The sequence below is a fragment of the Saccopteryx leptura genome, chromosome 1, assembly GCF_036850995.1.
Source record: "Saccopteryx leptura isolate mSacLep1 chromosome 1, mSacLep1_pri_phased_curated, whole genome shotgun sequence".
Lineage (NCBI taxonomy): Eukaryota > Metazoa > Chordata > Mammalia > Chiroptera > Emballonuridae > Saccopteryx > Saccopteryx leptura.
In genome coordinates, this window is record NC_089503.1 from 231,083,828 (window position 1) to 231,111,765 (window position 27,938).

The 27,938-nt window shown below is 37.3% G+C and overlaps 1 protein-coding gene across 3 annotated transcripts in view; it reads left to right on the top strand.

Annotated features, from left to right (window-relative positions):
• MAP9 (microtubule associated protein 9) overlaps nt 1–27,938 on the top strand; it is a 47,425-nt gene that overhangs the window by 7,303 nt on the left and 12,184 nt on the right. For 2 of the 3 annotated variants that reach the window (XM_066387681.1, XM_066387689.1), the window contains exons 5-13: nt 1,304–1,533; nt 6,414–6,510; nt 8,357–8,595; nt 9,423–9,493; nt 11,410–11,578; nt 12,313–12,402; nt 22,517–22,678; nt 22,806–22,951; nt 23,350–23,482. In XM_066387681.1, coding sequence (XP_066243778.1) covers nt 1,304–1,533; nt 6,414–6,510; nt 8,357–8,595; nt 9,423–9,493; nt 11,410–11,578; nt 12,313–12,402; nt 22,517–22,678; nt 22,806–22,951; nt 23,350–23,482 — 1,337 coding nt within the window. The remainder of the gene's footprint in view (nt 1–1,303; nt 1,534–6,413; nt 6,511–8,356; nt 8,596–9,422; nt 9,494–11,409; nt 11,579–12,312; nt 12,403–22,516; nt 22,679–22,805; nt 22,952–23,349; nt 23,483–27,938) is intronic. The other variant, XM_066387697.1, reaches the window with a different exon arrangement.

Consider the following 27,938-nt stretch of genomic DNA (forward strand, 5'->3'; position numbering starts at 1 on the left):
GAGGAAGGTTTATGACATTGAGTCAAAACAGCCGTCAGCCCACTGAGTCAGGAACACAGACTGCAGAATGGATGTCAAGTAGACAAGGCGGCATGGTAGCCAGGGACAAGACCATGAAAGCTTCTGTATTGTACAAAAATAATGAAGCTTGTATTTTGTAGGATTGGATCATGGGGAGCCATTGAATGTTGTGGAGAAGAGTGATGTAATCTGATTTTCATTTTATGAATATCACTAAGGCAGTAATCTAGTAAAGAGTGAATGAGGAGCTAACGGCAGGGATATAGAAAGTGAGATAAATGAGATTTAGGAAGTAGAATCAATAGGGTATAGTGATGCTTGGTTATGGGGGAACAGAGGGAGGGATCTAGGATGACTCTTGGAATTTGAACATCTAGGACATAGCTAAAATTGTCAGAGAAACATTTACATTTGTATCAGCTGGTATGGTTGTGGCATCTTCTAGCAGTATCCATAAACCCTTTATAGGCAGAAAGGCAGAAGGTGTTAATTAGTACAGGTTTGAAATTTTTCCAGAGGATTGTATTGGTAGAACAATGGAGAAATGAATATTTGTAACAGGTAAAATGTCAGTAAAAAGTTTATCATGTTTCGAAGTCTGAGAGTATGCCAGCATTAGATTGCTATGTTAAATCTAGCAATAATTGAAATAGTAACTAAGCAATTTTAATAATGGCTAGAGAAGTTTCATGAACTCAATATCTCAGATCATCTAGTTCTTCAATCTTCCCTCCAGTGAGAGTCAACTCTTCTATCCCACGTGCCGACATCATCTCCATACTTGTGACAGCACTTATCTTTGTCTTGTTAGTTATGTCATTGAAATCGCCTCCCTTCCACCCTGTAAAGCCCTTGTCACAGTCTTGATTATGGGGTCCAGGAATGTGAGTACTGTGTACAGGGCCTAGCAGGGGGCACTCAGTAAAGTTTTGATAGGTGAGCCCCTCATCCTATATAGAGCACGGTTTTGTTTTCTTTGCTTTAAAATTCTTTTTCAAATGCTATGAGAATTTATAAGGTTAAGGAGTTAGGTAATTTGTCACAGAACTAAAGTAAGCTAGTTACTTCCGAGATGACAGCTACTCTTTAAATTTTTGAGTAGGAGCTGTTGCTTCTCCGCGCTTACTAGAGCACTGTGCAGAGAGGGGGCGGCCCCCTCTGGCTCTCCAGGACAACGGCCAAGGTGCATGGGCAAGGAGGGACGTGTGGTGGCTCCCTTGGCATGCACTGGGAGCCACGGTCTTTTTCTGTACACCCACCTTAAAACATCTCTTGTCAGCAGAAAAGAGCAGCAGCTTTGAAGCAGGAAATCACGTCACACTGACCCCTCGGCCAAGGAGCCTGTTGAAAAGGCACAGCATTGGGGAGGAAAAGGAGGGGCGAGGAGAAGAGAAAGAAACTGCCCTCTGTGAAGGGTTGGAGGCACCTTCTGCACCTCCGCCCCTCCCAGGGCCAGACGATGGACAGCTGGAAGCTGAGAAGCAAGCACTCTCTGCAAACCTTGATCCTGAGGTTAGCACTACTGCTCAACTACTGAACTGTGTTCTTGAACTCAGGCCTTTGCATCTAATCATGAGAAAGAGAGAATATTCCTGTGCATGCATGTGTGTGTGTTCCATGTTTTCTTCAGCAGTTGGAAAGGAAAGAATATTAACTTTTTTAACTACACTGTATTCCATTGAGTCTGAAACTCCATCAGTTGTAAGATATAGCAAAAATATAGCATTATATTGTGCACTGCCAAGAGAGAATAAAACTGCCAATTAGGCCATAACATACCAGTAGTTATAATATTTGTCCAATTTCATAGAAAGTTAAATGTGAAAAAAAATATTGCCCCTTTGACTCTTGCACTATTGTATGTGTATCTTAATTGTAAGAATTTACATACTTATTTATGTATTTTTGAATTGTATAACTTATCATGTTGATGTATGAACCAGCCAAACTTGTAGAGAATTTTTGAGTTTACTTGAGCCAAACTGACAATTGCCTGTCAGCAAAATCTCAACAAACTGAGAAAATAAATGTTCCATAGAATGGCAGTTTCACACCTTATTTTATAGATTAGAATGAAAGAGGGAGACATAGGAGGTTACACGAAATCAGGTGGTGATAGCTTAGGGAGTGGGAGAAGGAAGTCTCTAGATTTGGATAAAAGGTAAAACAGAGAGATACTTGTTTACATTGATGGTTAAAGGATAGTTAACAATTAACATTAAAGCACATAGAGATGCTATTTGGGGAAACAGGGTCAGAATGAGGGGTTCTGGGGTCTCCTGCTCTGTGAGGTGGGTGTGCCCTCAGGATCTGGAAAAGGAGATTACCCTGACATTTCAGAGAAATGTTAGCTTAGATGCAAAAAGACAACAGACAGATTCACTTAGATACAGATTAACCTTTGTCAAGGAAACTACAGGCCTAGGATGGGACTACCCTCCATAACTTGCTTTTAGTTAGGTAGGTATGTTTATGTTCAAACCATCCCAGGTGGTTACTTTTGGTCTCTGAGTTTATAGGGCCAGCCATGCAGGCCTCCCTGACCCTGTTGGATTTGGTATGTGGCCCCTTTTTCATCCACGCCTAGCTAAGGACATTATAACCAGGGTTATTTTATTCCTTTTGTTTTATTTATTGAATGTTGATGGCACTGTCCTATATTTTGTGGGATATTACCAAGTGGAAGTAAATGTAATCTTTGAGGATTCCATCAGGGAGTTTACTCTTTATCGTTATGAGGGGGAACACTTGACCTCTGTCTTTACACTTCACTGGTGTTGGCGATTTCCACTTCACATTTCAGAGGGATAAGTATGGGAAGAACGCTCCTTCCCCCGTAATGTCCTTCAGCAGATTGGGGAAATGGAACTATAGGATGCCTAGCTAAGCTTCCATTAAGAAATCTGTAGTTTATCGTGCATTCTTTCTTTTATTTCTAATATGGAATTTGTGATTTCTTTATTAAATCTTGAGAGGCATTGCTCAGTTTTATCATACTTTTTAAAGGAACCAATTTTGGCTTTGTTAATTTTTTCTGTAGTTTGTTTCCAGTCTCCCTCTTTGTTATTTCTTTCTTTGGGTTTAATTTGCTTATCTTTGTAAGTTGAAAATGTCCACTGATTTTAAGCCTTTCGTCCTTTCTAATAAAACCATTGAAAGTTATAAATCTCCCTTTATTCACTGCTTTAGAAGCACTCAGTTTTTTTGATGCCTTTTATTTTCATTATCATTTTTTAAAATATATTTTCTAATTTCCCTTATAATCTCTTTTCTGGCCAGTTGGTTATTATGTGCTGAATTATTTTATTTTCAAACATTTACTCTTCTCTAGATCCAATAAAATCTTTTGTATTGATTTATATAATTTAATATTGTGTTCAGAGAATATGGTTTCACATTTTTAAAAATTGTTGATATTTTTATGGCTCAGCCTAAGTGTATGTTGTGAAAGTTCCACTTGCTTTTTCAAAAAATATGTGTTCTATAGTGTTAGATATAATGTTTTGTAATTTTATTTTGGTCAGAGTGGCTGATAGAACATTCATGTCTTTTCCATCCACACTGACTTATTGTTTAGTTGCTTTACCAAGTACCATATAAGGGAGTTCAAATGTGTAGTTATGCTTACAAATTTTTCTACACTTCCCTTAAGTTCTGCCAGTATTTTATGATGCCATTATTAGACAAATAATACATTTATGTCTTCACCCTATTTAGCATTATGAAATATTTTACCTTATCTTGTAGTTTGTTTTGTCTGATATGTCAGCTTTTTTATGACTAGTGTTTATATAGTAAATCTTTTTTTTTTTGCTATTTTTTTCAAACTATTTTTGTCTTATTCTTTAAATGACTATTGTAATGATAGTTTGATGTCAACTTTTTATGAAGTCTGACAGTTTGCTTTTTAATGGCAGCCCATTATGAGTCTGTTAGACCATTTATGAGTGTTTAGTCCATTTACTTTTAATGTATCTTTAGGGCCAGTTTCTTGCTGTTTGTTTTCTATTTATTTTATGTTTTTTTAAATACTGTTATCATTCCTCTATAATTCCTTTATTGCTTTAGGCGTTAATAATATATGTTTTAGTTTTCTACTTTAATTTTTATTGCCTTTTCAGCTATACCTATTTGCATTATATTTTTATTAGTTGCTCTGGATTACAAAATGCATCTATAAATTACCACAATCTCCTTAGAGTTGATACTGAATTATTTCACATATACTATAGAAGCCTTGTGGTTGTATAGTTTCATGTACTCCCTCAGCCATCATGCTACTGTCATGAATATGGGCAGAATTCTCTGCTTAATTCTTTCATTTTCTAGCTGCTGTGATTTCACAGAACCCGCTAGTCTTCCCCATGCCACAAATAGATGAGTCAAGGGTTTCAGTAAATTTTATATGCAGATTTGGGGTTCATGCCTTCGGTATATGAACCAAACATACTGGCTGATCTTCCAACCCTCAACTCTATCCTTTGAACCCAGCTCCCGTAAGCCCAGTAAGGCTGCAGCCTTCTCCAGCCTCCTCCAGCCAGCCCAGGAAAGCTGCAGCCTTCTCCAGCCTCCTCCAGCCAGCCCAGGAAGGCTGCAGCCTTCTCCAGCCTCCTCCAGCCAGCCCAGGAAGGCTGCAGCCTTCTCCAGCCTCCTCCAGCCAGCCCAGGAAGGCTGCAGCCTTCTCCAGCCTCCTCCAGCCAGCCCAGGAAAGCTGCAGCCTTCTCCAGCCTCCTCCAGCCAGCCCAGGAAGGCTGCAGCTTTCCACTGAACTGCACAGGTGGAAGAATGCCCTTAGGCAAAAAGCTACTAAATTGCAAACTCCTCAGGCAGAACTTTATCTCTCAAGTTAGACTCCAGAGCAGGGGTCGGGAACCTTTTTGGCTGAGAGAGCCATGAACGCTACATATTTTAAAATGTAATTCTGTGAGAGCCATACAACAACCCGTGTACCTTACGCATTATCCAATAAAAAGTTGGTGTTGTCCCGGAGGACAGCTGTGATTGGCTCCAGCCACCTGCAACCATGAACATGAGTGGTAGGAAATGAATGGATTGTAATACATAAGAATGTTTTATATTTTTAACGTTATTTTTTTTTATTAAAGATTTGTCTGTGAGCCAGATGCAGCCATCAAAAGAGCCACATTTGGCTTGCAAGCCATAGGTTCTCGACCCCTGCTCCAGAGTTTCAGCCATTCTCCCACCTTCCCAGAAGGTTTCTTCCTATTGCTTTTGACGTTTCATTTTCTTGGTACCTATAAAAATGCCTTAGGAAAGAAAACTAAAATTTATTTTGCCACATCAAACTTCTTATATTATTATATCATCACCTTTGGGTTGGATTACTATTCTATAAAGAGATGTTTAGCTTAAGTACAATTATAATTATTTCATTTGAGTTGTAATTTTTAGAATTTTGAGGAAAACTGAAGTGCATGAAATTTGTACTTTTCCAATTTTAAATATATTTATCTGTATAATTGGTTTTATAATTGCTTTTATTTGGATGTCTTTTAGTATTTGTTTAAAACTAAGGATTTTTAGCTACTGTCTTCTTTATACTGTCTTAGAAGAGAGAATTAGAGAAAAAGATATCAATTCTTTATCTTAAATATGTAGGAGATTTGACTTTAGAGCAGAAGTTTTAAAAATTGCTGAAAACAAATATGGAGCATGTCATCTAAAGAACTAGACTAGCTCTGTTGTGACCCTTTTCAATGATCAAGACATCAGGGCTTGAAAGTAAAGCATGTTAGCCTCCGGTAGTTTAGAGGCTTTTGGTATTTCAGCAGCAGACTCTTAATAATGCAGATTTCAGAGTTACAAAAGTCTTTTATAGTGTGTGTGTGTATATATATATATATATATATATATATATATATATATATATATATATATAAAATTATAAAAAAAATATATATATATACTATAAAAGACTTTACAAATACAAATATATATATATTTGTATTTTTCCGAAGTTAGAAGCAGGGAGGCAGTCAGACAGACTCCCTCCCACATGCACCCGACCAGGATCCACTTGGCATGCCCATCTGGGGCACCGCTCTGTTGCAGCTGGAGCCATTCTAGCACCTGAGGTGGAGGCCATGGAGCCGTCCTCAGCGCCCGGGCCTACTTTGCTCCAGTGGAGCTTTGGTTGTGGGAGGGGGAGAGAGAGATAGAGAGGAAGGAGAAGGGGAAAGGTGGAGAAGCAGATGGGCACCCCTCCTGTGTGCCCTGGCTGGGAATGAAACCTGGGAATGCACACGCCCGGCCGACACTCCACCGCTGAGCCAACCGGCCAGGGCCCGAAATAATCTTAATAATGCTTTTGTCCTCCACAAATCTTGAGAACTAAACTTACTAATAGATACTTTTTTTCTTTTTTTTTAAAGCAGGATCCCTGGTTAACAAGTTTATCATCATCATACCTTAAAGAAAGTCTTGGAGATTCCTTTTCACCAGGATCTGGGGAAAAAACATCTATAAAAGGTGGTTATATCAATTATTTGTGAACACTATTGCTGAGAATTGTACATAATTCTATTTGTAAAAGATATAATTCAGGGGTAGGCAAAAGTAGGTTTACAGTTATAATACAAATAAATAGTACAATAATTAATAAATAATGTAAGAATGAACTGTTTCACATACAACTGTAAACCTACTTTTGCCCATCCCTGTACCTTACGTAGAGACAGGAACAATACAAGTTTGTGTTTGCCTGAATTGTAATACAAACTATATGACTTACTAACTATGTGGCTGGAGATGCAGAACTCAATCTCTCAGTGCCTCAACTCTCCCAATTTGTAGTGAGACCGTTCTCAAAGCTGTTGTGAAAATTAAGTGGTACTATGCATTTCAGGCTCTAGCTCAGCTCTTGGCACAGCAGAATGCTCACTAAATGTGAACTATTATTGAATAGTGTCCCTGCTGTAACCTGCAGCACAACATACTGGGTAGGTGGACTTTGAGAGTGAGACTAAGCTGGACTGGAATCCAGGCACAACTACATGAACAGAGTAACTAACCTCTCTCACTTGTCTGTTGATCTTTGAAATGAGGATGATAAGAGTAACCCACTTCATAGAGTGGCTGTAAGAATTCATTGGGTTTATATATGTAAAACACATAGACTAATTCTTAGTAAACGTGGTAAGTGTGACTGTGACTTGTTAAGGTTATTTCTTTCCTTAGTTCTGACATGTAGCTTAATGAGAGCTAAAAGCATTGATGTTTCCAGGACTGGGATGTGTAATTACCACAGTAAATTCTTACTGTATAGTATAATTGTTTGTCATTTTCCTGATGAGGAAAACTGAAGTACAGCGATATTGGGCAACATCCCCATGGTCAGTGATGGAGTCATAATTTGACCCTTGACCCCAGAGTCCTTGTTCTTTTCCTTGAGTACCTTGACTAGCAGTTGTAAAGAATCCTAATGATACTTTGAGTCATAGGTGCTCTCCAAATGTGAATGTGCAGATATAATTATAAAGTGATTTTAAATATAGCATACCTCAAAATGAGTCCTCCCCACCCCCAAAATGGCCGTAATGAAAGCAACAGAATTAAGGCTTTGACAGTAAGATACTGGATTGGCCAGTAAGTGGATCCCAGTAGAAGTGAAAGTTGGTGATCAACACAGAAAGCACTGATTTCTTTCTGTTGAGAATTCCAAAGTGGTGGTAGAAGTAATTCTGTAAAAGTGAAACTAACCCTTGTAGGCCAGAGCACTGAGGATAAGTAGTAGTAGGCCTGCCTTTAGTGCCTCTTTGGTATCAGGGGCAATACTGCATCTTAGTGGGAATAAGACTCTTGAGTGGGTAGCTTTGTTCTGTGTGGTGGACCCTACTAGAGTTACATGAATTCTCGGTTCTCCCTGCATCTAGACAGGTTGACCTCTGTACTGCTAGTAACTAGTACGGCTCAGAGATGTGTGCCTGCTACTCACACAGCCTCTTGTTCCAGCTAACAAATAGGCTTTTAGGGAGAATAGACATTGCTACCTGACTTAACTTAGTTTATATATCAACACGCATGTTTAGTGTGTCTTCAGTTTACGGTAGTTATTCTATTCTATTTACTAATGTGATATATATTTTATCTAAGAGTTAGGTATGTCAGATGTTTTAGTAGATTGAGTAACCATTTTCTTTTTTATAGATCACTTTGGAAAAAAAGAGTTTATTCAAGTTGAATATGATAGTTTTCTTCATACTTTATTTTGCAAGAAAAAAAGGGATTAATGACATCTAGTGGAAAGCAAATGAATCTCTATCCATCTTCTTAATTTACACTGGAGTTTTAGTGCTGTTACTCTGTCTCAAAATAGATCAGAACGAAGAATGCACTGAACACCATCGTTCCTTGAAATCAGCTGAAAATGCAGAGAATTTGTTTTTGATAGACTTGGCTACTACTGCACTTGAGAAATCTAATGAAGGGCAAGTGACTCAGGACCTTGAAGAACAAAAGGAGAAAGCTGAGCTGATTATGAATGATGACTTGAAGGTTGAGCCACCACTATCACCACATCACTTAGGACCTACCGATGCAACTGACTCTGCAAAGGTATTTATATAAAATTATACCTTTTATTCTACAGCTTAAACCCCAAAATACAATTTTGAAATATTTTGTTTCCATGTTTGTTACTTCTGAACTATCAGTGGAAAACTCATCTTTTGATAGTGGTATTATATTGTCAAGTGCTTCTTATTTAGTTTAATTCTTCAGGGAAGGTTGCATTAGAAGTATCAGAAGTATTATATATGATCATAATAGACTTTTAAAGATCTCAGAAATATATGCTCATAGGTGGGTAGGTTTCTATAGGTCTTCGTTTAAAATGGCAGCCATTTGGAACACATTCCAAGGTTTTAAATCTAAAAGTTATTTTTTCAGTTACCATTTTTTTAACATTTTACCACTTCTTAAAGATTTCAAAGGATTCCTCTGAGCACGTGTCCCCCCACTGTGCCTACTGTTCTCTGATCAGCAGCATTCAGAAGCATTCACCTTTTTCTGTTTCCCGTGATTATCACGCTCTCCCTTCGCAGTTTCCTTGTGTGTTGTTTCTGCTTCTTTCTCTCCACACACCTTCATGTGGCTTCTTTTCACTCATTGGTCTTCGCTCTGATGTCAAGTCCTCAGGGAGACCCTGCCTCACCTCCACTCCAGTCACTGTCACCGACACCCACCCTCTCATGGGTCACATTTGTTTATCTTTTTATTGTCAGTCAGCCCCCTAAAATGTAATATCCTTTGTTCCAGTGAGCACTGTGCTTGAGACCTGTAGAAGTTTAAAAAACTTTGATTTACTACTGACAGTTTGCCCTCTAAGCCTTACTGTTACAGTCGGGGTAAGTGATCCACCTCTGGCTTTTTCTTTTTAATAGAAAACAATTGAAGATAGAAATGCAAAGAACAAAAAATCAACGAATAATAGAGCATCCAGTGCCTCGGGCAGGTAATCAAGTTACCACCATTCCTTACTTACCATTTACATTCCACAGAGCCAGTTTTAATTGAACTTCTGTGAAGTAAATTGCACTTGGTGTTAGTTCTTGATTTTCTCTTAATTTCCATGAATGTTTTATGGAAAGGAATTGATTAGGATTTTCCATACTCTACATTGCTTCTGGGATAGTTTCTTTTCTCCAGTTTTTTTATTTTGTGAGGCAGTAGCTATAACGCGGTAATGAAGCTGGGGTCCAGCGTTACACTTCTATATGCAGTGTCATTTCTAACACTTGAACCAGTATACTCAAAGCATTCAGGTTCTGTGAACTAAGTTGTTTTATTAAATCTATCTAGCTTCATTAACACTGATGATGATGATGATGATGATGATGAACACTAACTCATAAATACTAATCAGAACCTTTGGATACTTTTAAGATACCGTTAATCAAATGATCATTCATTAACTAGAACAGGCGTCAGCAAGCTGTCTCTGTAACCTGCCAGTTAGTACATTTGTTATGCTTTGGGGCCATCCGGTCTAGGCTGTAACTGCTCAGTTCTACTGTCATAGCAGGGAAGTGGCCATAGGCAGTATATACATGAATGAACATAGCTGTGATACAGTAAACTTGACTTACCAAAACGGGTGCTGGGCCAAGTTTTCTTGCCAATCCCTGAAAAGATAGTATTCTAAATTTATATTTAGAATGGTTTATGCAACAAAGTGATACAAGAAAATATTAGAACCTAATTTATTGATACTGTTTTTCCATGTTACCTGAGTAAGATACAGTTCATTTATTTAAAAACTAGAAAGCCCGGCGGTCATACGAAATGACCACTGTTCTAGATATTATAAATTGTAATTAAAATGATTTGTGCAAAGGTGTCTGCTAATTCAAACTGAATTACCCAGGGCAGGCGGTGAGGATGTGCCCCACGGGGTTTCCCCCTTCTACTTGCTTAATTGCTTAAAGTAGAGTGCAATGAAGGAAACCACTGGCGGTACATTTCTTAAGAGCCACCACTAGCTCAATAAATAAAGGTGATTTAAATAATAAAATGTTAATTCACATGTCAAAGATCTCTTTGTACACAACATTTCTTGTGTAGATCTTTCCATCATTTTTAAGCTCGCCTTGCAGAGGACCATCAATTATTTTTAATTTTACGTCCGTTCTTTCACGAACTCTTGAACAGGCAACATAAAGTTGACCGTGTCCAAATGCAGGCTCAGGTAAAAAAAAATGCCAACACGCTTAAGCGTTTGGCCCTGAGACTTATTGATGGTCATAGCAAAGGCAAGTTTTACAGGAAATTGTCTGCGTCTCAATTGAAACGGCAAACCTGTTTGAGATGGAGCCAAATCAATTCTTGGAATGACATGTATTTCACCTTTAGAGGAGCTAGTCAAAGACTTAGCTATTATGACATTATTTTTCAATTGGAGAACCTCTAGTCTTGTACCATTGCAAAGACCCCTTCTGGTGTTAAGATTTCTTAACAGCATAATAATTGCTCCAATCTTTAACCTCAATTTGTGAGGTGGCATGCCAGAAGGCGGGACTATTTGAATGCCGTGGCAACTTTACCCTATTGGCTAGTACAGTTACGCAAGCAACCAATAAGCTATTGGCGACAAACAGACACTTAAGCCGCATATAATAAAGATGTACTAATTACAAATACCTTAAAAGAGCAATCCTGTGAAGCTCTATAACTGGAAGTTATAAAATTTAAATCATGGTGAATGGATCTCTTTGTATACTAAAGAAAGATTAGATATTATAGTCAAGGTAATTATAATTTGTTAAGTTAGAATGTAGTTTTCAAATATACTGGTTGCAAAATTCTAATGAATCTTTTTTTTTAGGAAGTGTAACTGTAATGTTTGATCTTGATTTGTTTGGATCTTTTCAGATTAATGACCTCTGAGTTTTTAAAGAATTCTAGTTCTATAAGGAGAACTCCATCGAAAACTACCTCTTCTCACTATTTAGGGACTTTGAAAGTCTTGGACCAAAAGCCCTCACAGAAACAGAACATAGAACCTGACAGAGCAGATGATATAAGGGCAACTGTTTATCAGGTAAAAAAAAAAATTAATTGTTAAGACTTAATCACTTATGTAAGGGTAACAGTTTATCAAGGAATGAAATGGCCCTGTCAGAAATGATGCTTTAATACTTTATTTATTGGAAAAGATTTTTCTTTATAATACCTGAGCAAGCCAAAATATTATTTACTAAATTATTCCCTTTCAGCCTTTGTTTAACTGATCATCCTAGTTTTTAAAGAAGGAAATATGCCATGGCAATTTATAAAAATATAGCAAAAGCAAAAATATTGTTAAGATCTGCATGTGTTTTTATACTTTTTCTCTTAAAGTTTATATTGTCATGAACAAAAAGAATTTTAGTTTGTTTTTTTCTGAGAGTTTGTATTTGGGAGTTTGTACCTGCTTACACAGAAAAAGACTTTCCTAATTTTTTCACAATTATATTTTTCTGTTATACTGGATAATATACTTTAAAAAAACAGTACATGTGAATTTCAGAAAAATCTTAATATATGTAGCCATTATATTTCATCTTCAAAGTCTGTTTTAAATCCTAAGAAAAATAACAATTTTCTTAATTCATGCTCATCTTTATATATTTGAATATATATACAAAAAAGAAAAAAATACCAGTTTACATAAAATTAATAAATTGTATTTTGCTTTGCTTTTTAAATTTTTAAATAAAATACTACAGAAATAAACAAGAATTCCAATTCATTCCAGAAACTTTGAATATCACAGCTTTATTCTTATTCTCACAGGAGTGGTTAGAAAGGAAAAATGTATATCTGCATGAAAAGCACAGAATTAAAAGGATTGAAAGTGAAAACTTAAGGATCCAAAATGAACAGGTACTCTGAAATTTTTTAATATCTCTTCAGTAAATATTCAGTAAATACTTCAGTAAAATATCTGTGAATATTTCATATTTAGAAATGAACTGTTTTTTTTTTTTTTTTTTTTTTTTTTTTTTTTTTTTTTTTTTTAATATATAATTTTATTTTTTTAATGGGGTGACATCAATAAATCAGGATACATATATTCAAAGATAACAAGTCCAGGTTATCTTGTCGTTCAATTATGTTGCATACCCACCACCCAAAGTCAGATTGTCCTCTGTCACCTTCTATCTTGTTTTCTTTGTGCCCCTCCCCACCCCCTATCCCTCTCCCATTCCCCCCTCCCCCCCGTAACCACCACACTCTTATAAATGTCTCTTAGTTTCACTATTATGTCCCACCTACGTATGGAATAATACAGTTCCTGGTTTTTTCTGATTTACTTATTTCGCTTCGTATCATGTTATCAAGATCCCACCATTTTGCTGTAAATGTTCCGATGTCATCATTTCTTATGGCTGAGTAGTATTCCATAGTGTATATGTGCCACATCTTCTTTATCCAGTCATCTATTGATGGGCTTTTTGGTTGTTTCCATGTCCTGGCCACTGTGAACAATGCTGCAATAAACATGGGGCTGCATGTGTCTTTACGTATCAATGTTTCTGAGTTTTTGGGATATATACCCAGTAGAGGGATTGCTGGGTCATAAGGTAGTTCTATTTTCAGTTTTTTGAGGAACCACCATACTTTCTTCCATAATGGTTGTACTACTTTACATTCCCACCAACAGTGTATGAGGGTTCCTTTTTCTCCACAGCCTCTCCAACATTTGCTGTTACCTGACTTGCTAATAACAGCTAATCGAACAGGTGTGAGGTGGTATCTCATTGCCGTTTTGATTTGCATTTCTCTAATAGCTAAAGAAGATGAGCATCTTCTCATATATCTGTTGGCCATTTGTATTTCTTCCTGGGAGAAGTGTCTATTCATATCCTCTTCCCATTTTTTTATTGGATTGTTTGTTTGTTTGTTGTTGAGTTTTATGAGTTCTTTGTATATTTTGGATATTAGGCCCTTATCTGAGCTGTCGTTTGAAAAAATCATTTCCCATTTAGTTGGCTTTCTGTTTATTTTGTTATCAGTTTCTCTTGCTGAGCAAAAACTTCTTAGTCTGATGTAGTCCCATTCATTAATTTTTGCCTTCACTTCTCTTGCCATTGGAGTCAAATTCATAAAATGCTCTTTAAAACCCAGGTCCCTGAGTTGAGTACCTATGTCTTCTTCTATGTACTTAATTGTTTCAGGTCTTATGTTTAGATCTTTGATCCATTTTGAGTTAATTTTTGTACAGGGGGAGAGACTGCAGTCCAGTTTCATTCTTTTGCATGTGGCTTTCCAGTTTTCCCAGCACCATTTATTGAAGAGGCTTTCTTTTCTCCATTGTGTGTTGTTGGCCCCTTTATCAAAAATTATTTGACTATATATATGTGGTTTTATTTCTGGACTTTCTATTCTGTTCCATTGGTCTGAGTGTCTATTTTTCTGCCAATACCATGCTGTTTTGATTGTCGTGGCCCTATAATAGAGTTTGAAGTCAGGTATTGAAATGCCCCCAGCTTCATTCTTTTTCTTTAGGATTGCTTTGGCTATTCGGGGTTTTTTATAGTTCCATATAAATCTGATGATTTTTTGCTCTATTTCTTTAAAAAATGTCATTGGAAGTTTGATGGGAATTGCATTAAATTTGTATATTGCTTTGGGTAATATAGCCATCTTGATTATATTTATTCTTCCTAGCCAAGAACAAGGTATATTCTTCCATCTCATTATATCTTTTTCGATTTCCCTTAACAATGGTTTATAGTTTTCATTATATAAGTCCTTTACATTCTTTGTTATGTTTATTCCTAAGTATTTTATTTTTTTTGTTGCAACCGTGAAGGGGATTATTCTTTTGAGTTCCTTCTCAGTTGTTTCATTGTTGGCATATAGAAAGGCTATGGACTTCTGTATGTTAATTTTGTATCCTGCGACCTTACTGTATTGGCTTATTGTTTCTAGTAGTCTTTTTGTGGATTCTTTGGGGTTTTCGATGTATAGGATCATATCATCTGCAAAAAGTGATACCTTTACTTCTTCTTTTCCGATATGGATGCCTTTTATTTCTTTGTCTTGTCTGATTGCTCTGGCTAGAACCTCTAGTACCACATTAAATAAGAGTGGAGAGAGTGGACAACCCTGTCTTGTTCCTGATTTAAGGGGGAAAGCCTTCAGTTTAGTGCCATTTAATATGATGTTAGCTGATGGTTTATCATATATGGCCTTTATCATGTTGAGATATTTTCCTTCTATACCCATTTTGTTGAGAGTCTTAAACATAAAATTGTGTTGTATTTTATCGAAAGCCTTTTCTGCGTCTATTGATAAGATCATGTGGTTTTTGTTCTTTGTTTTGTTGATATGGTGTATTACATTAACCGTTTTACGTATGTTGAACCATCCTTGAGATTCTGGGATGAATCCCACTTGATCATGATGTATTATTTTTTTAATATGTTGTTGTATTCAATTTGCTAGTATTTTGTTTAGTATTTTAGCATCTGTATTCATTAGAGATATTGGTCTGTAGTTTTCTTTTTTTGTGCCATCCTTGCCTGGTTTTGGTATGAGGGTTATGTTGGCTTCGTAAAATGTGTTTGGAAGTATTGCTTCTTCTTCAATTTTTTGGAAGACTTTGAGTAGAATAGGAACCAAGTCTTCTTTGAATGTTTGATAAAATTCGCTGGTATAGCCGTCAGGGCCTGGACTTTTATTTTTGGGGAGGTTTTTAATGGTTTTTTCTATTTCTTCTCTACTGATAGGTCTGTTTAGGCTTTCTGCTTCTTCTTGACTCAGTCTAGGAAGGTTGTATTTTTCTAGGAATTTATCCATTTCTTCTAGGTTGTTGAATTTAGTAGCATAAAGTTTTTCATAGTATTCTACAATAATTCTTTGTATATCTACGGTGTCCGTGGTGATTTCTCCTCTTTCATTTTGGATTTTGTTTATATGAGTTCTTTCTCTTTTTTCCTTGGTAAGTCTTGCCAAGGGTTTGTCAATTTTGTTGATCTTTTCAAAGAACCAGCTCCTTGTTCTATTAATTTTTTCTATAGTTTTTCTGTTCTCTAATTCATTTATTTCTGCTCTGATTTTTATTATCTCCTTTCTTCGGCTGGTTTTGGGTTGTCTTTGTTCTTCTTTTTCTAGTTCCTTAAGGTGGGAAGTTAAGTGGTTCACTTGGGCTCTCTCTTGTTTGTTCATATATGCCTGAAGTGATATGAACTTCCCTCTTATCACTGCTTTTGCTGCATCCCATAGATTCTGATATGTCGTATTGTCATTTTCATTAGTCTGTATATATCTTTTGATCTCTGCACTTATTTCTTCTTTGACCCATTCATTTTTTAAAAGTATGTTGTTTAGTTTCCACATTTTTGTGAGATTTTTTTCCTCTTTTTTGCAGTTGAATTCTAGTTTCAAGGCTTTATGATCAGAAAATATGCTTGGTACAACTTCAATTTTTCTGAATTTGCTGATGTTGTTTTTGTGGCCCAACATATGGTCAATTCTTGAGAATGATCCATGTACACTGGAGAAAAATGTATACTCAGTCACTTTGGGATGAAATGTCCTGTAGATGTCTATCATATCCAGGTGCTCTAGTGTTTTGTTTAAGGCCACTATGTCTTTGTTGATTCTCTGTTTGGATGACCGATCTAGAGCCGTCAGCGGTGTATTGAGGTCTCCAAGTATGATTGTATTTTTGTCAGTTTTTGTTTTAAGATCAATAAGTAGCTGTCTTATATATTTTGGTGCTCCTTGGTTTGGTGCATATATATTAAGAATTGTTATGTCTTCTTGATTCAGTGTCCCCTTAGCCATTATGAAATGTCCATTTTTGTCTCTGAGTACTTTTCCTGTCTTGTAGTCAGCATTATCCGATATGAGTATTGCTACACCTGCTTTTTTTTGGATGTTATTTGCTTGGAGTATTGTTTTCCAGCCTTTCACTTTGAATTTGTTTTTATCCTTGTTACTTAGATGAGTTTCCTGTAGGCAGCATACAGTTGGATTTTCTTTTTTAATCCATTCTGCTACTCTGTGCCTTTTTATTGGTGAGTTTAATCCGTTTACATTTAGTGTAATTATTGATACTTGTGAGTTCCCTATTGCCATTTTATAGATTGCTTTCTGTTAGTTTTGTGTCTTGTTTGATCCTTCTCTTTTGTTTTTCTATCTTTTGTTTTTATTTGGTTGTATTCCATACATCTTTCCACTGTTGCTATCTTTTTTATCTCATGTGCTTCTGTGGTGGTTTTTTCAATGGTGGTTACCTTTGAATAATGAAAAGGGTCCCTACCCTGTTCATTGTAGCGAACTATTTTGTGAGTACTTTTGCACTCCATCGTCCTTTGCTACTGTTAATCTCCATCTTCTCCCCCTCTTTCTTTTTGTTGTTGTCACAGTTTAAATTTGGTTTTATTGTGTTCTTCTTGGAGCTTTTACTTGTGGCTCTGTTTTTTTTTTGTTCTTTGTATCTGATTGGAGAACCCCCTTTAGTAATTCCTGGAGTGGGGGTTTTCTGATGATAAATTCCCTCATCTTTTCTGTATCTGTGAATGTTTTTATTTCTCCTTCATATTTGAAGGATAGCTTTGATGGGTATAGTATTCGTGGCTGAAAGTTCCTCTCTTTCAGGACTTTAAATATTGGGGTCCACTCTCTTCTAGCTTGTAGAGTTTCTGCTGAGAAATCTGATGATAATCTAATGGGCCTTCCTTTATATGTTGTATTCTTCTTTTCCCTGGCTGCCTTGAGAATTTTTTTTTTTTTTGTTGGTTTGTGTCAATTTCATTATGATATGCCTTGGAGTAGGTTTGTTGGGGTTAAGAAAACTTGGAGTTCTGTTTGCTTCTTGAACTTGAGGCTTTAATTCTTTCCACAGGCTTGGGAAGTTCTCATCTATTATTTGTTTGAGTATGTTCTCCATTCCATTTTCTCTCTCTTCTCCCTCTGATATACCTATTATTCTTATGTTATTCTTTTTGATGGAGTCAGATAATTCTTGTAGGGCTATCTCATTTTTTTTAATTTTTGAGTCTCTTTCTTCTTCTCTCTGTTGTGCCTCAAGTTGCTTGTCTTCTATTTCACTAATCCTCTCTTCTATCTGACCTGTTCTATTAGCTAAGCTTGTTACTTCGTTTTTCAGCTCGTGAATTGAGTTTTTCATCTCTGTTTGATTTGTTTTTATAGTTTCAATTTCCTTGGACATATATTCTTTGTGTTCATTGAGTTGTTTTCTGAGCTCCCTAAATTGCCTTTCTGTGTTTTCTTGTATATCTCGGAGGATTTTTAGGATTTCTATCTTGAATTCTCTGTCATTTAGCTCCAAGGTTTCCAATATATTAAATTTTTTCTCCATAGATTTTTCCTCATCTAGCTGTGTTACCTCTCTTTCTTTTGTATCCATGATATTCGATTTTCTCTTCCTTAATGGCATCTGAGGGTGGTTTTGTTGATAGTATTAATGAGATTTAATAAAGAATAAAAAGTTTAAAAAAATAATTAAAAAAAAATCAAAGAGTTGTTTTTAAAAAAAAAATTAATAATGAAATAAAGAAAAATAAAATAAAATAAAAATTTAAAAAAAAAAAAAAAAAAAAAAAGGAAATTATTCCCCCCCTCCTTTTTTCCTCTCCTCTCCTCTCTCCTCTTTCTTGAGAAAATCTTGTGGTGGACTGTGAATTATAACAAACAATGCCTGTGATGGAGGGCCTGAATTGGGGAAAAGTAATAAAGGGGCAAAAAAAAAAAAAAAAAAAAAAAAAAAAAAAAAGAAAGAAAGAAAAAAGAAAAAAAAGAGCGTATGGACCCACAAAAAGCAAATAAGGAAAAAATTTGGGTCAAGAATAAAATGATTTGCTTTTAGGTGTTGGTTGTCTAAGAGTTATGATGAGAGGATTAAGAGGAAAACGGAAAAATGGGGGGACAAATTAAAAAATTACTATTGTAATTAGTGGAACAAGAACTAGATAATATGGAGAGCCAGGTATGGGAGCACTGCTAGTGAGTTAAAAAGGTGAAGTAAAAACCCCCCAAAATGCCACAAACATAAGTTTGAGTCCCAGATAAGATAATTTGTTTGTTATTGAGGTTTGAATGAGAGGAGATGTAAAGGAGAAAGGAAGAAACTAATATAGAGGGAGAAAAGAAAGAGAGAGAGAGAAAAAAAAGAGGGAACCACTAAAAGAAGAAAAAAGAAAGGAGAGAGAGAGAGAGAGAGTTAAGGGTTTTGGAGTGCAACCCTCATAGAGAGAAAGGAAGAGAAGAGAAAAGATAATGAGAGATGTAACACTTATGGGTAGTGTAGTTCAAGGAGAGGAGAGAGTAAGACCGGTAGAGAGTTAATCGGCCAAATTGGAGGAGGAAAAAAAAAGTATCAAGAATGAAGATAAGAGAAACAAACGAACAAATATAATAAAATGGGATAGGTTATAAAGTCTGCAGATTATTCTTGATTTTGAGAGGTTATCTTCTTGCTTTTTCTTTTCTCTCCCTCTTCCTGGTCGGTGACTCTGTACCCCGGGTTTTGCCCCTTTGCCACGCTCAGGTGGAGGTTTGCAGTTGATAAGTCTCTATGGCAATGTCATGTATTGTGCTTTAGTCTCGTTGGCAGTCGAGGCTATTAGCATTTATAGGCTCCGACAGTGAGAGAGTCCGTGTTCCTGGAACCTTTCTCCTAGTCTTTCCTTCCTCAATTAGTAGCCTGATAATCCAGCTATGGGGTTGCCGCTGCCTCTGCCTGGATAGTAAGAGGCTCAAAGAGCTGGCAACTCCCCACTCTATTTCCACTCAGCACAGGGCTCTGGGTAAGGCTCAGTCAGTCAGAGCTGCTAGCATAATCAGGCGGGCTTTCCGGCCATTCAAAGACCTCTGGCTCTGCCACTCTGTCCGGTAACACAGGTGGGCGCCCACTTCCGGGGCGCTTGGAGGAAACTCTCACTCACTGGCTGCGCGCGCAGACCAGGATATCCGGCCAGCAGTCTCACGCTCTGAGTGAAACCCCCAACCGCAGGGAAAAGTTGCAGCGTTGGAATTGAGTCTCGCTCCGTCCCCGTGCGCGGCTTTTGCAAGGCGCTGGGGCGGCCCGAGATTCCGCTTTGGCCCACACAAAGGCCCCTGACTCTGCCCCTCTGTGCGATAACACGGGTGCGCACTGCCGAGGCACTCGGAGGAATTGCTCACTCCTTATCTGCGCGCGCAAACCAGGATATGAGGCCGGCCGCGATTCCCTCTGAGTGAAACACCCTCCGGCACGGAAAATCTCCACCGTTGGAATTAGTTCTCACTCCCTCCCGTGCGTGGCTTTCCCAGGGCGCTGGGGCTGCCCAGAGACTCTGCCCTCGGCCCACAGAAAGGCCTCTGACCCTGCCTCTCCGTGGGGCAACACGGGCACTCACTTCCGGGGCTTAGGAAGAAATCTCTCGCCCACTAACTGCGCATCAACCAGGAGACCGGGTAAAATGTCCGCGCCGCTTGTCTTTCTTTGTTTGGGTTTGGCGCGAGTGTTAGCTTGAATTGCCCGGGTTGCCACAGGATCAGATTTTCCTCGGCTTGGATCTCCGTGCCACAGCCTGGTTCGGCCGTTTGTGTCGCGGCCTGGATGTATTCACCCCCTTTGCCCGCCTCAGTTTCTATATTCACAGTTACCAGAGAAAGCCGCCCTGTTTAGGTTAGTGAGGAAGGCGGAGCATTTCTTACTCCCTATTTCCTTCGGGGTTTGGTTATATATTTAGCCAATTTTTCACTCAATCATACCTTTGGGTGTATTGCGAAGCATCTGGAAGCTCCAAGTATAGGTTTTTCTGTTTCTGGTTGAAGATCTTGTTGAGTTTTGGGGGAGATTTATCGGTATCGCTTCCTACCCCGCCATTACTCTGACGTCATCTCTGAACTGTTTTTTAAATGGCAAAATAACTTGTATATAAAAGAATTTATTTCTCTAGAACTTGATATATTTTTAGTTTGATATAAAAATGTATAACTGTTTTATGAAAACACAAATACACAGAGATTTTTATTTTTTATGTGGGTGGAATAGCTTTCACACTACTAGTTATGTATTTAGTATTGCTTGTGACCACCTGATTATTTCATTCTTAAAAATTTCTTTCAGTCCTACAATTTAGCCAAGAAAATAAAGGGTCGTCATCCTTACCCTTCAGTTTTCCTCTTTCTTACTTATAGTTCTTTTGTATCTTTAACACTAACCCCTACCTGAGTCCATGACCCATATCCTTCCCATTGACTTGAGCTGAGCTCTTGTTTCATTCTCTCCTATTCTTCTATCTCTACCTCCAACTCCTACGTGATAGCCTACAACATGCTCAGTAAAATGAAAGCCCGGGGGCGGGGCGGGGAAATACTTCCTTATGCTGTCTAGTGCTGAAATGGATTTAGAAAAAAGTCCTGTTTCCCAAATGCACAGTCCTGTATGGAACAGCCCTGCAGGGGGCATGCTTGTACACCTGTCACCACCTTTGCAGCCTCTTACTGCTGCAGTTACCGCCAGAGACTTCTCATTTGATCTTTACATCTCAGTGAGGTAGGTAGTCCTTCTATTTCTAAATTATGTTTTATCCAAAATAAGGCTTTATATCATTTAATGTTAACCAATATTAATGTAAGCACAGGTTATCATGGGATTAGATTCAAGTAAGTAAAGTAATAACATACTTGCTATACACTCACCTACATATTTTCCAGTCTGCCACACAAGTTCATTCACCATTTGGAATATGTTTATGTGGTAAGAGTTTTATGCTTTGATGTTGTTCAGAACTCTGTTTGAAGCAAACATCTCTGCAGTTTACTGTGTGACGACATGGCCAAATACCCTTACTCAGACTCACTTTCGAAGCTTCATAGTTTTCTGATGTTTTTATATATTTTACTTAAATATTTGATTATGAACATCTTACAGTACCACTGGGCCTGTTATAGTTGATTTTGATAATGTTTGTGTAGTGCACTGCCAAAAAAATATAGTTGACTTTTTTCCCATGACTAATAGTACATCAATAACTGATAAAATGCATTTTAGTAAAGGACATTTTTCTTTTATTCAGTGAGAGGAGGGGAGGCAAAGAGACAGACTCCCTCATGCGCCCAACCAGGATGCACCCAGCAAGCCACTAAGGGACGATGCTCTGCTCATCTGGAGTGTTGCTCCATTGCTCAGCAACCAAGCTCTTCTTAGCACCTGAGGTGGAGGCTTTGGAGTGATCCTCAATGCCTGGGGCCAACTTGCTCCAATTGAGCCATGGCTTCAGGAGGGGAAGAGAGAGAGGGAAGCACGAGGGAGGAGGGGTGGAGTGAAGAAGCAGATATGTAATTTTCTGTGTGCCCTGACCAGAAATCAAACCCTGGACATCCACATACCAGGCTGATGCTCTACCACTGAGCCAGCTGGCCAGGGCTAAAGGACATTTTAAGATGTAGTGAACCCCTGGCCGGTTGGCTCAGCGGTAGAGCATTGGCCTAGCATGCGGAGGACCCGGGTTCGATTCCCGGCCAGGGCACATAGGAGAAGCGCCCATTTGCTTCTCCACCCCTCCGCCATGCCTTCCTCTCTGTCTCTCTCTTCCCCTCCCGCAGCCAAGGCTCCATTGGAGCAAAGATGGCCCGGGCGCTGGGGATGGCTCTGTGGCCTCTGCCCCAGGCGCTAGGGAGGCTCTGGTTGCAACATGGTGACGCCCAGGATGGGCAGAGCGTCGCCCCATGGTGGGCATGCCAGGTGGATCCCAGTCGGGCGCATGCGGGAGTCTGTCTGACTGTCTCTCCCTGTTTCCAGCTTCAGAAAAGAAAATGAAAAAAAAAAAAAGATGTAGTGAATGATTCAGAATACATTTTTTAATAAATTAATTTGTATAAACCATTCTAAATAAAGTATCTGCTTTGAAACATAATGTATAGGTATGATGCGTATCGAGGGAAAAAAGGAAAAATATGTATGTCTACATATCTGGATTTCTCTAGCTATTTGTACATACATATATAACTGTCTACTCTTTTCTCAAAATAGAAAAAGGCTGCTAAGAGAGAAGAAGCCTTAGCATCATTTGAGGCCTGGAAGGCCATGAAGGAAAAGGAAGCTAAGAAAATAGCTGCAAAAAAAAGGCTTGAGGACAAAAACAAGAAGAAAACCGAAGAAGAAAATGCTGCCAGGAAAGAAGAAGCTCAACAAGTATTTGACAGTTTGAATATCTCTTTATTATGTTTAAATATTTGAAATAGAAATTAGTGATTAACTGTGTTTTTACTGATTTTACACTATTCACAATAAATCAGAAACTCATTCTGAAATTTTTCAGGCTTTTGAAAGATGGAAAGAAAAAAAGATGGAGTATCTTAAAGAGAAAAATAAAAAGGAGAAAGAATATGAAAGAGCAAAGAAACAAAAGGAGGAAGAAACTATTGCTGAAAAAAGGAAGGACAACGTCACAGCTGTGGAAAAATGGTAATCCAAAATAAGTACTGTGACGGATTTTAAATTAATAGCTGTCTAGGACTTCCAAAGTGTATTCACTTGAAATTTACTAATGTGCCTGGCCCGTGGTGGCGCAGTAGATAAAGTGTCGCAGTAGATAAAGTGTCGACCCGGATGGAACTCTGAGGTCGCTGGTTTGAGACCCTGGGCTTACCTGGTCAAGGCACATGTTGGAGTTGATGCTTCCTGCTCCTCCCCCCCTTGTTTCATTCTCTCTCTCTTTTTCTCTCTAAAAAATGAATAAATAAAATTCTTAAATTTTTTTTTTAATTTACTAAAGCATCTCAATCTCATTGTAAAGATTTATTAGGAAATCTTTATTATATGTTCTCCTTTAACTTTCCATTGTTTTATGCTATCCTACATAGGAATGAAAAAAAGGAAGCTTTTTTCAAAGAAAAGGGAAAAGAGAAAATAAATGAGAAAAAAAGAGAAGAATTGAAAAGAGCTGAGAAAAATGATAAAGATAAACAAGCTATTGATGAATATGAAAAATGGCTGGTAGGTTTGGTTTGCTAATACACTTGGATTTTTTAAATGTACTTTTGGGGCTTTTCTGGACCCAATGTCAGTTCCGTTTGTCCCTGCTTTCTGAGCATTTCTTTCTGGAAGCTGCTCTGCTGAACTCATTCTCCACCTCCTACATATATCATATTTCTTTGATTTCCTCATTTCTATTGATGCTTCCACCATTTCCTAAAGCACTTAAACTTTCAGGATCATACTCTTCCTCCCCTGCCTCCCACAAATGGTCTCCTAACCAGTCATGCCCATTCTTCCTTTGCAATGACTTTCATAGTTAAAGTCACAGGAAGCTTTGACACGCTGACAAGTCTGCTGCTGGTTTGCCAGATTATTTTAGGTGGAACCTGGCCGTGATATACACTAACACTGAACTTACAGTAAGAACATTATTCCATTTTTTTTTTTTTTATTTTGTTCTTTCAAATGACCTTAAAGAGAAGGTCTTATTTAGGTGTTCTTTAATGAAGAAAGTAAGTGAATTTTGGGAAGGAAATATCTAGCTGGACTTCATATATATATATATATTTTTTTTTTTTATAAATATTTATTAATGTTAATGGGATGACATTAATAATTCAGGGTACATATATTCAAAGAAAACATGTCTAGGTTATCTTATCATTAAATTATGTTGCATACCCCTCACCCAGAGTCAGATTGTCCTCCGTCACCCTCTATCTAGTTTTATCTGTGCCCCTCCCCCTCCCCCTAACCCTCTCCTTCCTTCCCTCCTGTGTCCTCCCTCCCCCCACCCCTGGTAACCACCACACTCTTGTCCATGTCTCTTAGTCTCGTTTTTATGTTCCACCAATGTATGGAATCATGTAGTTCTTGTTTTTTTCTGATTTACTTATTTCACTCCGTATAATGTTATCAAGATCCCACCATTTTGCTGTAAATGATCTAATGTCATCATTTCTTATGGCTGAGTAGTATTTCATAGTGTATATGTGCCACATCTTCTTTATCCAATCTTCTATTGAAGGGCTTTTTGGTTGTTTCCATGTCTTGGCCACTGTGAACAGTGCTGCAATGAACATGGGGCTACATGTGTCTTTACGTATCAATGATTCTGAGGTTTTGGGGTATATACCCAGTAGAGGGATTGCTGGGTCATAAGGTAGTTCTATTTGCAGTTTTTTGAGGAACCACCATACTTTCCTCCATAGTGGTTGTAATACTTTACAATCCCACCAACAGTATATGAGGGTTCCTTTTTCTCCACAGCCTCTCCAACATTTGTTATTACCCGTCTTGTTCATAATAGCTAATCTAACAGGGGTGAGGTGGTATCTCATTGTAGTTTTGATTTGCATTTCTCTAATAACTAATGAAGCTGAGCATCTTTTCATATATCTGTTGGCCATTTGTATTTCTTCCTGGGAGAAGTGTCTGTTCATGTCCTCTTCCCATTTTTTTATTGGATTGTTTGTTTGTTTGTTGTTGAGTTTTATGAGTTCTTTGTAAATTTTGGATATTAGGCCCTTATCTGAGCTGTTGTTTGAAAATATCAGTTCCCAATTAGTTGGCTGTCTGTTTATTTTAATATCAGTTTCTCTTGCTGAGCAAAAACTTTTTATTCTGATGTAGTCCCATTCATTTATCTTTGCCTTCACTTCTCTTGCCATTGGAGTCAAGTTCATAAAATGTTCTTTAAAACCCAGGTCCATGAGTTTAGTACCTATGTCTTCTTCTATGTACTTTATTGTTTCAGATCTTATATTTAGGTCTTTGATCCATTTTGAATTAATTTTAGTACACGGGGACAGGCTGTAGTCGAGTTTCATTCTTTTGCAAGTGGCTTTCCAGTTTTCCCAACACCATTTGTTGAAGAAGCTTTCTTTTCTCCATTGTGTGTTGTTGGCCCCTTTATCAAAGATTATTTGACCATATATATGTGGTTTTATTTCTGGGCTTTCTATTCTGTTCCATTGGTCTGAGTATCTATTTTTCTGCCAATACCATGCAGTTTTGATTATTGTGGCCCTATAATATAGTTTAAAGTCAGGTATTGTAATGCCCCCAGCTTCATTCTTTTTCCTTAGGATTGCTTTGGCTATTCGGGGTTTTTTATAGTTCCATATAAATCTGATGATTTTTTGTTCCATTTCTTTAAAAAATGTCATAGGAATTTTGATGGGAATTGCATTAAATTTATATATTACTTTGGGTAATATGGCCATTTTAATTATATTTATTCTTCCTATCCAAGAACAAGGAATATTTTTCCTTCTCATTGTGTCTTTTTCTATTTCTCTTAGCAATGCCTTGTAGTTTTTGTTATATAGGTCCTTTACATTCTTTGTTATGTTTATTCCTAGGTATTTTATTTTTTTTGTTGCAATCGTGAAGGGGATTATTTTTTTGAGTTCATTTTCTAATATTTCATTGTTGGCATATAGAAAGGCTATGGACTTTTGTATGTTAATTTTGCATCCTGCGACCTTACTGTATTGGTTTATTGTTTCTAGTAATCGTTTTGTGGAGTCCTTTGGGTTTTCGATGTATAGGATCATATCATCAGCAAAAAGTGATACCTTTACTTCTTCTTTTCCGATATGGATGCCTTTTATTTCTTTGTCTTGTCTCATTGCTCTGGCCAGAACTTCTAGCACCACGTTTAATAAGAGTGGAGAGAGTGGACACCCCTGTCATGTTCCTGATTTAAGGTAGAAAGTCCTCAGTTTTACGCCATTTAATATGATGTTGGCTGATGGTTTATCATATATGGCCTTTATCATGTTGAGATATTTTCCTTCTATACCCATTTTGTTGAGAGTCTTAAACATAAAATTGTGTTATATTTTATCGAAAGCATTTTCTGCATCTATTGATAAGATCATGTGGTTTTTGTTCTTTGTTTTGTTGATATGGTGTATTACGTTAACTGTTTTACGTATGTTGAACCATCCTTGAGATTCTGGGATGAATCCCACTTGATCATGATGTATTATTTGTTTAATATGTTGTTGTATTCGATTTGCCAGTATTTTGTTTAGTATTTTAGCATCTGTATTCATTAGAGATATTGGTCTGTAGTTTTCTTTTTTTGTGCCATCCTTGCCTGGTTTTGGTATGAGGGTTATGTTGGCCTCATAAAATGTGTTTGGAAGTATTGCTTCTTCTTCAATTTTTTGGAAGACTTTGAGTAGAATAGGAACCAAGTCTTCTTTGAATGTTTGATAGAATTCACTAGTATAACCATCTGGGCCTGGACTTTTATTTTTGGGTAGGTTTTTAATAGTTTTTTCTATTTCCTCCCTGCTGATTGGTCTGTTTAGGCTTTCTGCTTCTTCATGACTCAGTTTAGGAAGGTTGTATTGTTCTAGGAATTTATCCATTTCTTCTAGATTGTTGTATTTGGAGGCATATAGTTTTTCATAGTATTCTACAATAATTCTTTGTATATCTATGATGTCTGTGGTGATCTCTCCTCTTTCATTTTGGATTTTATTTATTTGAGTCCTGTGTCTTTTTTCCTTGGTGAGTCTTGCCAAGGGTTTGTCGATGTTGTTGATCTTTTCAAAGAACCAGCTCCTTGTTTTATTGATTTTTTCTATAGTTTTTCTGTTCTCTATTTCGTTTATTTCTGCTCTGATTTTTATTATCTCCTTTCTTCAGCTGGTTTTGGGTTGTCTTTGTTCTTCTTTTTCTAGTTCCTTAAGGTGTGAAGTTAAGTGGTTTACTTCGGCTCTCTCTTGTTTGTTCATATAGGCCTGAAGTGATATGAACTTCCCTCTTATTACTGCTTTTGCTGCATCCCAGAGATTCTGATATGTCGTATTTTCATTTTCATTAGTCTGTATATATCTTTTGTTCTCTGCGCTTATTTCTTCTTTGACCCATTCATTTTTTAGAAGTATGTTGTTTAGTTTCCACAATTTTGTGGGTTTTTCCCCCTCTTTTTTACAGTTGAATTCTAGTTTCAAGGCTTTATGATCAGAGAATATGCTTGGCACAATTTGAATTTTTCTAAATTTGCTGATATTGTCTTTGTGGCCCAACATATGGTCAATTCTTGAGAATGTTCCATGTACACTAGAGAAAAATGTATACTCTGTCGCTTTGGGATGAAGTGTCCTGTAGATGTCTATCATATCCAGGTGTTCTAGTATTTCATTTAAGGCTACTATATCTTTATTGATTCTCTGTTTGGATGACCGATCTAGAGCCATCAGCGGTGTATTGAGGTCTCCAAGTATGATTGTGTTTTTGTCAGTTTTTGTTTTAAGATCAATAAGTAGCTGTCTTATATATTTTGGTGCTCCTTGGTTTGGTGCATATATATTAAGAATTGTTATGTCTTCTTGATTCAGTGTCCCCTTAGCCATTATGAAATGGCCATTTTTGTCTCTGAGTACTTTTTCTGTCTTGTAGTCAGCATTATCAGATATGAGTATTGCTACACCTGCTTTTTTTTGTATGTTATTTG